Below are 14,564 nucleotides of genomic sequence, written 5' to 3'. Positions count from 1 at the left end.
TTAACTCCTATCACATTTACTTTTTAATAAAATAACAATTAATAACCAAACATCAACTTATCATCTAAAACTGCTATATGCCTTAATCAAGTGTAAGAGTATTCGGGAGGGAGTATAGATGATATAGAGCATATCTACTATCTAACTATTTTGGATTTTTGGATCCAATCCTCATCAATACAATCATATTCAAAAATTCATTTTCTCAAAAAAAAACCCAATTCAAATCCAATTTAAAATTAGTTAAAATCAAATCCTAATTACTAATTCGATTTGAATTAAATTGAGTTTTAGCTTTCATCCGAATAACTTTCACCCCTAAACTTATATTATGTTGCCAACCTAGGAACCCTAATATTCTTCCAAGTTCCAACCCCACCACACCCCCATCGGCCCCATGTGCGATTCACAGACATCTCTGCTTCTTCTCTCACACTCGTCAGGTAAGTGACAGGACTGATCATACAACCCAGTTTTCTATTTTGTTTTGAGTTGCACCGATCATAATTTATTTATAGCGCAATGAAATCTTCGAAGCGTCAGAAATCTCGGAAAACCCGAAAGATCAAAACCAAGGTTAAAATTGAACTTTTTCTTATTATCTCTGTTTAAAACCCATCATAAATTATTTCCCCAATTTTGCAAATTACTGATTAATCTTCTTCTCTTTTTTCACTTTTTAGTGTTTAAACGAACTCAGCATGTCATCCCCAGTGCAACTTTGTATGAACGCCATGAATGACGAAGAAAAGCTTCAGTATGATCATGTTCCCCTGTTTTTTATGCCTTTTTTTGTTTGTTCTTTTTTTTTTTCGGTTTCCTTATATTTTTGTTCTTTTTTGAAATTCTGTTGTCGAGTTTTGTTTTTGTTACGCTTAACTGCGTTTGTCCTTCTTCTATGTAGGAAAAAGACGGGAGATTTTGGAAAAAAGGTGGGAAATGCATGCATGGAGGATTTACAGCAAACCCAGGTAGAAAAAGAGATTATTTTTACTAAATTCAACTAAACTGAAATTTTTTACTTGTTGAATTTTGCTGAAAGTATATAGTTTATAGTGAACTATCGAGTAGTACTTAGTCTAGTGGTAAGGTTTGTAGACCTGGTTGTGGGATCAAACCCTACTATAGGCACTTTGATGGTGGAATTACTTTCCTCGAAAGGGCATTGCCTGATAGCGAACTTGTATGGGGTTTCGATCTAGTAGGACACTTCTCCTTAAAAAAGTCTATACTTTATTGTTTAAAAAATGTGTATTGACTATTGAATATTTTTTAAGTTGAATTGATTCCTTATTTTTTTCTTGGTGTGACGTTTGATTGTAGCCAATGATTCTTGATATATATATTTTTTATTCGAGTATATATATTTAATCTCATTTGTCGTGGTTTTGGGAGTCAAAATTCATTAGATTATACGGATAGTTGGATTTTTACATACTTCCTGTGTTCCATAATAAGAGAAGCATAGGAATTGGGCACAAGATTTAGTAAATCTCATTTTCAAAAGCCAAAAAGTCATAAAATACCTTTTATATTATCAAAAGTAGGAGAGAGAAAAGCAAACCACACAAGTTTATGATGGGTACTCTTGTCATTTTTGTCACTTTTTTTTTCCATTTAAAGTATGTTTCACTTATTTTCAAACGTTCTAAAAAAGCAAGTATTTCACTTATTATGGATGGAGGAAGTATGTAGGAATGTAATTGAAGGGTTTTCTCTATTGGATGAAATAAGTATGTACATATATTTTCTGTAGCAGTGTCACTGTGTCACACAATTTGCAGCTCGCTCTGGAACGTGGAGCCGGTTCAGGAACAGAATTTGGCTTTTAGGGTATTGCTTTTAAGAAACGGCCTCTTCCCCTGTGAAATGCGAATTCGGTTGCAAATCGACGGGTACATCGAGGAACTTGGGCGAATTCTGTGACACCGATATGTAGTACGCTGTACTAGGTTTAGGGTGTTTATTTTACTGGCTTTCATCCTTCCCTGTGATTTTGATGATGTATTCACTTATCGTTTTAAATAGAATGGACAATACAAATGTTTGACCACAGCTCAAACTCTGGTTGGTAGGTGGAAGTTTGTGATGTCTGTGGGGATAACGGCTTTTCGAATGCTCTAATATACTGCTCAACGTGTTCAGATACCGCTGTACACCAGTAAGTTATATATGCTCTCTTTCTGGTATTTGTTTCAAAGTTTGAAGGAACCAGAAGCTCTTCTAAGCTCTAGCTGTGCTCTTATATAGAATAGGATGACATGTTTTAGAGATGAACCTGCACATTGCAGTATTGCAGAAGTAGATGTCTGATTTTGTGTAGTTATCTAACATTTTTGAAGTTTTGTTGTGGGGAGAATTTAAATTCAGTTAATCTATTGTCGGTCAAGAGGTGAATCATATAGAAATTGGCTACTGTGATATTTTTATTTATTATTTATGTTCATATGTTTTTTTCCAGATACTGCTTAGGTATATCGCCAGGAAGCATCGATGATACATACAATTGGTTTTGCGAATATTGTTGTCCATCGATGGAATTTGAACATCTTGATACCTCTGGTGCTACTTTTATAAGGACTGAAGAATGTTTTGAAGAGCTTGCAGTACCACTTGAACTGCAAAGCGAGCAATGTACTTTCTCTTTTCTGTGTACAATTTTATCCCCATCATACAATCTTCTATATCATGATAATTCTCTATATCTAATGATTCGATCATTTTACCTATCTAATTAGGTCTTTTGAATGGGATCATTGTTGATGAAGTAGAACCACTTTGCACTTTGCTACCACTTTTACCCCATGGAAGCTCAGAACACATGGAAACACACGATCAGTGTCAAATTGCTGAAGTAAATTCAAGGATGGCCACCACTATCATAACTCATTCGGCGAATCACAGGGAAGAACATGAGCCATCAGTTTCTTCTTTTATGGAATCCCCGAAAGAGATTATGAGTGGACTAGTTCTGTTGGCAAGTGCATCGGGGAAAATCATTATTTTCGGAAGCATGAGTATATCTACTGTCAACATTACTGGCAGTTGCAATGAGATGAATCGAGATATACTAGTCGTTGGGGATGAATGTGCTGTTCAAGAAACTGCAGAGCTTGGTGATGTCAGTTCTAGAATGGACAAGGAAATTGATGCTGGTTATTCTAATGAGGATGCTAGCTTTTGTAAAGGTGCAGTTGATACTTGTCCGGAGAATACAAGTGAGGATACCAATGTTCGGGAAGTTATAGATATGGGTCTTCCAGCTATTGGGAATGGATCCTTGCATTGGGTAAAACGCAAGAGGACAGAAACTATAGCAATTTGTGACCTTATACCATCCATAGGGTCCGAATGCAAAAGAGCTAGAAGCAAAAGGTGTAAGATATCTCCTTCCTTAAGTAAGGAGGTTGATGCTTGCAAACTTACCATAACAGATGTTTGCACTACAGGTATACTGCTGCAATGATCTACTTCCATTGTTAAAGTGTCTTCCTGTGGATTATGGAGTTAATTAACATGGTTTGCGAATTTGAATTATATTCCATCGCTAATTTAGGTGAAGAAAGGAGTGATCAACCTGTCAATGGCCATGAAGTTATTACGGTAGGGAAGATACTTCATGGAACAAGTCAACCTCAAACCTTAAACACAAGCCCTTTGAGAGATGGATTGCAAGTTGATGCCTTTAGTCAAGAATGTGGTCTGTTTAACAATATGGTTGAATGTGGCAGTGATGTCAAAGAAACAACACTTGTGGTAGATGATAGATTAAATGACCAAGGTTAGTTTTCTCTAATTATGATAGTTTATATGATGCTATTGCTTTGCTTTCTTAATTGGTATAGCATCATGTGCTAGATTTATTTAATATTCTTCTTGGAACTAACCTTAAGGTCTCATTTTTTAATATTAATGAAGTAGAGAATGAGACTAATAACAACTTTGTGCATATGTGATTCCATCAATACAAAGCTAATTTAAGCATGAGGTTGTGTCTTATGAATGTAAGTGGCAGCCATGCTGCATACGGATTCAAGAATCGATTGCGTTAATGGGGGAAAAAAATAAATATATGGGAAGTAGAAAATGGCGAGAAATAATTACAAAAATTTAAGTATATTTACCATTCCCTTATCCTTCAATAGACTTTGGATTTAGGGCACGCATTTTGTGATTCGTGAAGGACAAGATTGGTATTTTTCTTTTGTACGGTCAAAGTAAGACATTGTGTTTAATATTTTGAGATAGTGTTTGGGGGAGAGCCCTTATGTCCTTATGTGGGACAACGTCAGCATAACTTTGGTTGGGTGGGGTACACATGTTTATGTGTGAGAACGTTGGCATAAAATGGGCCGTGTGTAATAATTTCCTTGTAATGTAACGATGTTTATCCGAGGGCAAAGCATTGTTTTCAATTATATTATTCATAATGTTTCTATATATGAAGGTTACTTATGTGACCTCTTTTTATATTACCCTGGGAGATAGAATAGAGGATCAAACACAAATCGAGTGGACTCATTTGCTCTAGTTATTCATGGAATGAACTCCATTAGGATACCTCCGTGTGGTATGTAGTAAGACGTTATCTTACTAAACAAAAGCATTAGGAAAAAAAGGGAGAAAGGAAAGGTTTTATAATGTTTTGGTTATTCATCACTTTAAAAGTGCAATACCACCTTCCCTTGAGGCCTTGACCTCGTGCTTTTGGCAAGTCATAACTTATAACATTATTTTCCTTCTTTCCTGCCATTGAGGGAGACACTTCGGAAGCTGGTATGATTAGTGTAAGAAGAAGGTTAACTACTTTTGACCTCCGATCGTCAATCTACGCAATATGACCTAAATTAATCATATTGGCGTCCATCATCTCGACATGCTCCAGATGTGGTGATACTTCCATCTTGTTGTTACCTTTTTGCTAAATTTCGCATAGTTGCCGAAAAGCATTCATGCTCCCTGGAACGAGGAGAAGCATGTGGGAGGGGAAACCTTGATTTTGTTGGGTTTCACAAATTCTTTTCCAAATTCGAAATGTTTTAACCTTTTTAGAACATTTTGGCTTGAGAGTAAGCGACCAACAAAATATGAGAATCTTGTTTCAAACTGTAAAGAGCATTTGGGTAGAAGAAATCAAGGATTTGGTCTGCAAAGAATGTGGTGCGAGTTGGTGCGAATGTGGTGCCTAATGGTAGGTTGGAAAAGAGGAAGAAGTGGAGGAAGGAGAAAGACGAAAAGTAATATCATTTAAATACGGGAGGTATAAGTCAATACATTTTAAATCATGACTATATAAATTCTTTGACCAAAAGTCTGGATTCTCAAAGTCGCATTGGACTACTCCTAGACTTTTGTATTTTGATTATTATGGTGGCAAGAAATTTCTTCAGTGGTACCCTCTATATCATTTCTAAAATAGAAATTATCAACTAAGTATTAAATTTCGTAAATGTGATAATTCATATCGATTACTTTACTATCTTAATATCTCAAACTATAGTATAAAGAGACTTTAGAGCATCCACATTCATGGTTTATTTGGGTATAAAATTGAGTCATGAATCTTGCTCAAAAAGAACATTGGGTTGCATCCATGATTTTTCGTTGTTTTTTTTTATTTGGGTATAAAATTGAGTCATGAATCTTGCTCAAAAAGAACATTGGGTTGCATCCATGATTTTTCGTTGTTTTTTTTTATTTGGGTCATACTATGATTCAATCCATGTTTTGAACATCCTATCACGAAAAAGTTTGACAATTTTGGTTGGGTGATTAAATGCAACAGTGAGTTTTGGTCAGCATGACGACAAGCCAAGCCAATCGTGTGTGGACATGTGTAACATGTCGCAATAGTTATATTTTTGTTTAATCTCAATAATTTCAAAAATACAAATAAGCAAAAATCTTTCACCAAGAGTCATATTTTTGAGATCTATCAATGGACATCCGTTTTGCTATGTTTTGATGTATAAATAATGAAGTGATGTACGAGAAAGAAAAGGGAGTGAAGTATAGTAAAAAGTAGGAGAGAGAAGGATGATGTTTATATTATTTGGGTCATGAGTGGGGTGCACTTGGGTTATAAGGCATGATCAATTTTTGTATGATGAGAGAGAAAGTTGATAAAAGAAAGGGATGTCATATTTTTTGGGGTGCACTTGTGTTATAAGGCATGATCAACTTTTGTATGATGAGAGAGAAAGTTAGATAAAAGAAAGGGATGACATGTTTTTTTGGGGCATGAGTGGCCATGCTCTTTGTGTGCAAAGTGGTAGGTGACATGATAATCGCGTTACCGATGGGAATAAGTAGAGGTGTGTGCCGCAAGATCGTGTTAAGCCGTGACCAGTTGACCACTCTTAGGTTTGAGGCGTGAGAAGTGACATAAGATTGAGAACTCGATTTTGAGCAAAAGCCCTCATTTAAGTGCAAGAAATTGCTTCTATACTATTCTTAAATCAAAATCGTAATCATATTGAGAGCCAAGTAAAGTATTTCTTTTTTTTTTAAAGGAGCCAAGTAAAGTATTTCTATTGCAATTTGATATTTGTGGTCTTCAACTCATTGTCTATGATACAAATTAACAAAGAACAATATATGTGATGTTCGAAGCTTCAATCATTGTCGAGAATGTGGCTTAAGTGAAGTTTTCTCCTTCTCTCTTTCTCGGGCTTTCACTTTTTCCATCTTTCTCATGTCTTCGTTCCCTTTGTCACCTTCGTTTGATTCTCTTTTTTTTTTTTCTCATTTATCACCCAAAAGCCTGTGTATTTTGATTTACCCATTCGCCACCTTTGCATGTATAAGAACTACTTTATGAAAACAATCCTCCTTTTGTTTTTGTTGAAATCTAATGATTGAGGAAGCCACGTAGCCCATACCCTTTTTATATTTTTGCTAGTGGCTTTCGTTTCAAAGTAATTTTCTTTTACTATCATCTTTACATATGGTTGCTCCTTGTGCCTTATGTAGTGGTTTCACGGACCTTTCTACCATCTAAAATTAAGCTCCCATCTTGTGGAAAATGGTTTAAACTACTTGTGGAACGAGGTCGAATATTCTATATGAAATGTGAATGAGTTATCATAATGGGATTAATACTTGTAAATTTGTATTTCAAATTTGTATGTGTTCTTGATCACTCTTAGCAAGATCACATCATGTATCTTTAGTCTTTTTGAGGATAAAATGCCAATTCTTATTTTGCTTGAAGCCATTTCTTTTATAATCTAAGCCAATAAGTAATATGCATGGTATAGTTATAACCACTAATAGTTTACCGTATTAACTTGCTCATCGAATTAGTTAGGAGTTTGATGTGTTACCCTTTCACTTGAAGTTATATATAGGTCTTCTTAAATTTTGTGTTCTTCAATGTTTTGTAGTGTATTTATGTGTTTTGATTTATACACCATATGGTGGTGTGATGAGATTGAAGGATCGGGGCTATATCCTAGTTTGTGTTACTAATTGGATTAACAAGATTTGATATAGCATATGAATGATTTCAAAACTTGCACGTTTATGATGGCGTTGGAAGAGGCAACGAATCAATTTGAACTTACTAATTCTCTTAGAATGAGAGTATAATTGTTATCTATGAAGCACAAGTACTCCTCTAAGTTACCGTTTCCCGTATCGGGTACGGGTACGAGACGAGTACGTGGTAGATACGTCCCCAAACCGTACATTGGAAAGAGGTACATGGGGTTGCAATGGTTACGGCTGGGCCAAAATATGGTGACGTACTCAAAGGCTTAGAGACGTCCCACATGCCTTATGGAATTTCAGCCAAAGAAAACAATATTCTTTAGGATAAGGTCTAGGGCTTGCATTTCTCTCCAATCTTTAGTGGTTAACTTGGTTGGCTTCATTGTAGATTAAAGGAGAAACATTGGGGAAGGGAAGAGGAGAGAGATAGCATTGGAAGTGGGACTTTGCTGGGTTAGTGGTTTTATCACATATCACAGGAAAAAAGAGAGGAGATGATGAGGTGGAAAAAGAAGTATTGAGAATTGTGTTTTAACATTACTCAATTTTCAAATAAGCAAGCTCACAAGTGATAAGCATATGGTCTTTTTGTGTGCTACATCACATGCCCTACTATCCTAATAGCCTCTTTCGTTTACTTTTACTTTTTTTTTTTTACCGCGAGAAGTACTTTTTTACTCCTAGAGCACTAAAAACAATTTGTAATTTTTTATCCTATTTATTTTCAATATTAAAGTATGGATATTCTTTTTCGTATAGATATAAATTTATGTAATTTTTTTTCGCCGAATACATCCTGTACCCGTTTTTGGAAATTTTGGTTTTGCCGTTTTCCGTCCCTATCGGTGATACCAAGGTTCTTATAGTGGCACATATGTTGATACTAGTGAAGATTGGGATGTTATATCTAATAAGCAGTCGTAATTCTTATCATGTTTGGTTTAGTACTTCTTCTAGTCATAGTTCTTTTTTCTTTCCTCGTGTTTGCAGCGAGGTACTCTTAGCATCTCTATGCTTAGCTCATAAACTTCAACATTTTGCAGAAATGACAAAAATATGCACATCAAAATTAGGACTAGATTCACTAAGACTTCCCTTGAGCAATGTATCTCCAACTCGAGATCTTGCGATGATGGCTTATGGTCAACAAAGTGAAAAAGGTTTCCCTTTGAGTCAAGGAATAGGGCATAATAAAGCCTTGAAATCAACCAATATAGCTTTTTCACCGAGGCTTGAGCAAGAACCTACATACATCGACCATATTCATGGAGGTGAAAATCGTATGAGGATACCCCTTTCTTGTAATGATTGTGAAAAGGGTTTTGAAAAAATCACGGGTGTAGAGGAGGTACGAGATGGCAACACTCCTCCTTTTGAAGAGGGATGTAATTCGACTCATCGTGGCGTGTCTTTTTCAAAGTCAACCATGCAAACAAAACATCAATTATGTTCGACTAACCACAACTCTCTTATGTTAGAATCTCCTTCCTCCGTGCAAATTCTATGTGAGGAGCTCATGGAGTCTAATGTGGTCAAAGAGAAGCTGTTGGATGAGTTGGACAAGGTTGATAATAATGTTAAGAAGCTAAGAGAAAGTATAACCTATCCCGATGCTTGGAAGGACTATGATGTTGAACTTGAAAAGCTTAAAGCTAAAATCGAAGGTGATAAGAAGAAAATGGAGGATGTTATCAAGAAGAATCGTCTTAGAATGTGGAGGGTCGTTCACGAGCTTGAGACTACTAAAAAAGAGCTCCAAGAAAAGATGGTTGAACTTGCTAAGAAAACCGTTGAAGTTGAGTTGGCGAAGGATCTTGTGCTTAAGGGAGGTCAAGATTTGACCCAAAAGGACGCCTACCAACTTTGGTTGGGAGGGTACTGTACTGCGGAGAATGTGATTTTTGAGCTTCACCCCGAGTTGAATTGGGACAATATAAAAGCCGTTCGTAACTTAATGCTCCTTCGTTATTGTTAAAGCTTTTGCATTAAAGTTCGTATGCTAAGGAGACTAATGTCAACACTTTTTAAGGTGCTTACAAGGTCATGTTTCATGTAAAGCTTGTATATAGTAACATTGTAAGCATTTTGCTCATCATGGAAACTTTGTGTTTCAAAGCAATCATTGTGCTCTTTTCCTAATTTTTCATATATTTGATGTGTTTCTCCTTTTAGACTTCTTTTGTGCTCTTGTTTCTTTACTTCAATGCTTACGGTTTTTTTTTTTTTTTCCTGACATGAGTATCATGTTATCTTTAGTGCGATCTACGAAATATCCCATCATATATGTTCATTATGAACGATAATAGTGCACTTTCGAGTTGATAATGCTTACATTTTCTCCCCATATATATATCTGCTACTTTCACTTCGACTCACCCTTTAAGGATTGTTTTGTGCCACAAGATCTCTTTTTACCAATTAAAAGAAGAAATTGAGCATGACGACTTTCATTGTTACATTTTACATATAGCTTAGCTATTTTGAATTTCTTTCCTGTTACCCTAATCATGATCATCAAGACATTCGATTTGACTCTACATGATGAGGCTTATCTGAATCTCCTTGAAAGAGTTTGCGATGGACGTGAAACCTTCGTTTTATGATCTTTTTCTTTCGCACACCAAAATCAGAAGTCCAAAAAGAAAGAACTCAATGTGTTATAGTTGACCAAAATACTAATTTAAAAGTTACAAATCGTAATGCCAAAATAGGAAGCCTAACAAGAAAGATCTTAATGTTTTGTAGTTCACCAAAATGCTAACTCCAAAATTTCATATCTTACTCCAAAGTAGGAAGTCTAAAAAGAAAGAACTCAATGCTTTGAAGTTATTTTTGTACCGAATAGAGTTTGGCTCTGGCACCAAAACACTACCTTTGTAGTATTGAACGTTCGGTTGTAGTATTGAACGTTGGGCTTTCATTTTCTGAGGTTAAGTCAGATTATTGGACTAAATATCTTATTTTTGGAGTTGTGATCAATTTTTTAGTCTGAATAAACTTGCTCCAAATTAGGAATTGATTTTTGGACTAATTTATTATTTTTGGAGTTGTGGTCGATTTTATGGTCTAAAGAGATTGTTTTATATAATAACCACAAACACTTCAGCTCGCACCCTTAACCCGGGTACATGAATCTTACTTTCTAAATGTTGAGGAGGTTTTGCAAACAACAAAAAATGCACTACCTCCTTTTTACAATACATGCACCATTCTCATTTAGGCACTATTTATCAATCAACTTTGATAATCTTTCGCTCACTATTATGTAAGAAAAAATATAGGCAAGTGGAATCTTGCAAAAATCGTCATTGACGATTTCAAAGATCAACTTTTTATAATTTTTATATATATGTAATTAGAGATATTAATGTCCAAAGAAGTACGTGAAAAAGCATGTGGTACATATATTGTAGAACAAAGGTATTATATTAGTAGCAAGTCCAAAAGCACCAAAAAACAGGCTTTTTAGTAATTATTATATTTGATTTTGTGAGATGGAATAATCTCATAGGATTTGGTATTAACTTCAACACATGTTTGTATTTGTATTAACTTTTTAGTCAAAACAACAAAGCTTCACTTATTGTGGGCTAATGATCTTGTGTTTGGGTAGCAAGCTTCATTTTTGATTTCATGGTGTTTGTATTTGATGGAATTGAATTTTCAGAGTGTTTCACGTGTACTTTGTCGAGTATTTTGCTCCGATTGTGTGGTTTCGTGAAGGTTGAGGGCTAGGAGTGGTTTCAAAAGGTTGGAGTGAAGGGTTTCATGGGTGGGGTTGGGGCTTCATGGGTGGTGGAGTGTTTTCGAGTAGGTGCGGATGGTGCTTCATGAGTGGTAGAGGGTTTACAGGTTGGTGGGATGGTGTTTCGTGGGTGGTGGAGGGTTTTTGGGTAGGTGGTGGAGGGTTTCTTGTAGGTGGGGCTGGTGGTTTGTTGGTGGTGGAGGGCTTTCGAGTTGGTGGGACTTGTAAACAAGGAGCTTCTGCGGTTTCATTTCTTTAGGTCGTAGGTCATTTGACTTGATTAAAGTAGGTATATCCACAAGATATGCTTATTATGAGTTAATCAAAAGATTAACTTAATTTGAGAAGATGGGGCAAAAGTCGACTTATTCTTGACAATTTTTCCATAATCTTTACAAATGTTCAGTTAAGTGTAAATGAAACGAACTCGTAAACTTCTACTCTCCTCATCTTAGATTAGTTCGAACACTTTCACTTTCGTCTACTCCACAACAGCTTGTACACTTTTGGATTAATACTTGCCTTGTACGGTCTTACTTCTTTGGCCCACAACACAATCTCTCTTTCGATACTTCACTTTTTTGTTCTTTCACTAAAAAAAGGTTGATGTATTGTTCTAGTGCTAGATTGCTCCATCGATTTTTTGATCTCAACTCATGTACTTTTTTTTCTTTGGAGGAGACGGTATAGGGTCCAATTCTTCTGTAAGGCCATAGTATAGATCATATGTGATAATATATTCTATCATTGGGATGATGTGTCATATTCATGTAAGTTAGTATAATATACTCCCTTCACCCAAAAAGGTTTCGTCATCTCTCTTTTTAAGTTATTCCAATTTGGTTGGGTATTACTAATTTAGGTATGAGAGCATCTACTTCTGTTTCTCTATTTTCAATGTAGAATTACCAACTTTTCGTATTACATCTCCTTCCTCTTTTCACCCTCCAATATCAAATTACACGCCAGTGGCGGAGCCAGTAGGGGGGACATGGGGACAGATGTCCCCCCACTTTTAAAAAATAATTTCTTAAAAAAAAAACGAAAAAAAACACACTTGGCACTCAGCAGGGAACATTTTGAAAAAAACTCTGAAGAGAGAGAGTGAGGAACAGAGAGACGGAAGAAGAGAGATTGAGAGAAACCCTAAACTCGCGAAGGAGGGACGACGACCGACGATGTCGACCACACATTCGCATTCGTCGGAGCCGACGACGACGAGCGGTTGCGAAGTCACGAAGAGGAAGCGACGCTGCGAGCAGTGGTGAGCCTGCGACGAAGTGCGAAGTCACAAAGAGGAAGCGACGCCACAACGGAGTCAGGAGACGAAGCGACGCCGCCACCCCCACCGCCCGCGTCCATTCACCGTCGCCGACCTCCCGAGACGCCCACTTCAGTCAGTCAGTAAGTTTTCTTAACCCTAAGTTTTAGTTTTAAGTTTTTTTTTTAAAGGTAATATTTACAATTTACATTGTTTGGTTGTGAATTATTGAATTATGATACTTGTGATTTGTGAAATGTTAATTTGTGTGATTGTGGATGTATGGTTGTTGATTGATAAATTGATTTGTTGTTGGTTTGGAATTGGTCATGAACTCATGATTTAGGAAATTGTTAGTTTGCAATTTGGAATTTCTAATTAGGAAATTATAAATATGAGTTGATTTATAATTGAAATATTGAATAGTTTGGTTTGAAGAGGAATACTTTGATATGTAATTGATTAATGTTTATCAATTTAATAGGAAATTGTTAGTTTGCAACTTTGGAATTTTGTATGTAAAACATTAAGTATTGAACAATTTGTGTTGTATTGTTTTTTTTCTAATTTTTTTTTCCAAATGCTTAACGGTCGAATTTTGTCCCCCCACTTTGAGAATCTGGGCTCCGCCACTGAATACACGCATTTTCCTTTTGTATACACTTTTAATTTGTGTATTCTCGATAATATCCACAAATTCCAAACGCGTCTAATTTTCCACACAACTAATAAAAGGTCCATCACTTAACACTCCTTTTAATGTGTCCAACAAAGTGGGTAAAGAATAAATCTATATAGCCAATGTCCTGTAGTCCTCTTCTTTGAGGTAACATAGACTTGCTATCTTTTTATATATACCTAAATGTTTGAGGGACTCACGAGTGGAGTGGAAGGAGCAAGAAACTCTTTTTTGTTAAATCTTGAGACTTCTTTATATAAGGTGGGATGTAGGTTGCTCTGGGACAAGATAATGGGCCTTGTTATGTTTTCATAAGCCTAATTATTCTTTTGATGACCAATACTATAGGGATGGCAAAGTCTGTGTTTGTGGAAGTTGGTAGTTAGATGGCGGGATTTGTGTGTAGGTATGGTGTATGGGATATGAAACTAGGCCTAACTCAAACCTTAAAACTAAGGTTTGAAGGTGTGCCACCATGTCTGCTCTTGATATTTTATCCTATAATTACTGAACTAGGTTCTCTCATGTTTGACTGTACTATGATCATATACATCATGTTCTTGCATTCCTTGTCTTCATGGTTTATGTACTGCCACAATAAGAGTGGGTTCTTTGGGTTTCAGATATATCATCCATTATAATTATCATTAGTATGTGCAATATTAAAGTGTTACCAATATCAACTGTTCTGAGGGTATGATTTCCTAGTGCTTGCTCCATTAGTAGAAGACACCGTGTTGCTGCACCCTAAGTTCCTAGTAACTTTACACGTACACATAGTTTATCCCATTGGTTCTGGCTGTTAATTGGAGGCACAACATGGGGAAGAAATGATCAGTCTCCTTGATTTTTCAGACTGACTGGATATGTCTGAATAAATAAGCTTGTTAGATGAGCACTTGTTTTGGAGGCTGGAGCTCTACTGATGTCTTAGTCAGTATGATGCGGACATTGTCGAGGTTAGAATATTGTATGAAGGTTTTAAAATTTTGTGCTATATTTTTAAAGGAGGTGTTTGATCAAGATATGGGCCGTTGCAAGTCTTCCATTCAAGTGCTATTGGGCACATGAGGTCTTTAGACCATTGGACTTGCTGTGACGTTGCTCATTTCTCAAACGTTGTTATGTTATATCAGCTAACCAATGTTGTGCATCTTTAGCCAAAACTCCTTTGGATCGTTATATCAGGTCTGAATCAGCTTTGATGTACATAATCTTCTCAAGCAAGATGCTGGAACAGATAAGCCCATATGTCCGGGTTTTTAAGTAGCCATGTATATGACACCATTGCTTGTTCTGGGACGAGTTTTCAGCTTTTGCTCCATCACCATCTGCTCGCTTTTAGAGCTCCATACCCAAAAATGCTGTGTAGAACTAGAAACTCTAGC

The 14,564-nt window shown here is 36.1% G+C and overlaps 1 protein-coding gene across 1 annotated transcript; it reads left to right on the top strand.

Moving 5' to 3' along the window:
* The first annotated feature begins 385 nt into the window (after positions 1-385).
* On the top strand, positions 386-14,445 carry LOC104885220 (uncharacterized). The gene is made up of 9 exons (XM_048639753.2): positions 386-443; positions 519-576; positions 684-757; positions 905-971; positions 2,076-2,161; positions 2,462-2,634; positions 2,739-3,449; positions 3,557-3,781; positions 8,535-14,445. Exons 2-9 carry the CDS (start codon positions 523-525, stop codon positions 9,464-9,466), a joined length of 2,322 nt encoding a protein of 773 aa, XP_048495710.1. The 5' UTR covers positions 386-443; positions 519-522; the 3' UTR covers positions 9,467-14,445.
* Positions 14,446-14,564: the final 119 nt, after the last annotated feature.

This window comes from Beta vulgaris, chromosome 2, assembly GCF_026745355.1.
Source record: "Beta vulgaris subsp. vulgaris cultivar EL10 chromosome 2, EL10.2, whole genome shotgun sequence".
NCBI lineage: Eukaryota > Viridiplantae > Streptophyta > Magnoliopsida > Caryophyllales > Amaranthaceae > Beta > Beta vulgaris.
This window is presented reverse-complemented; position numbering and strand designations above follow the sequence as displayed.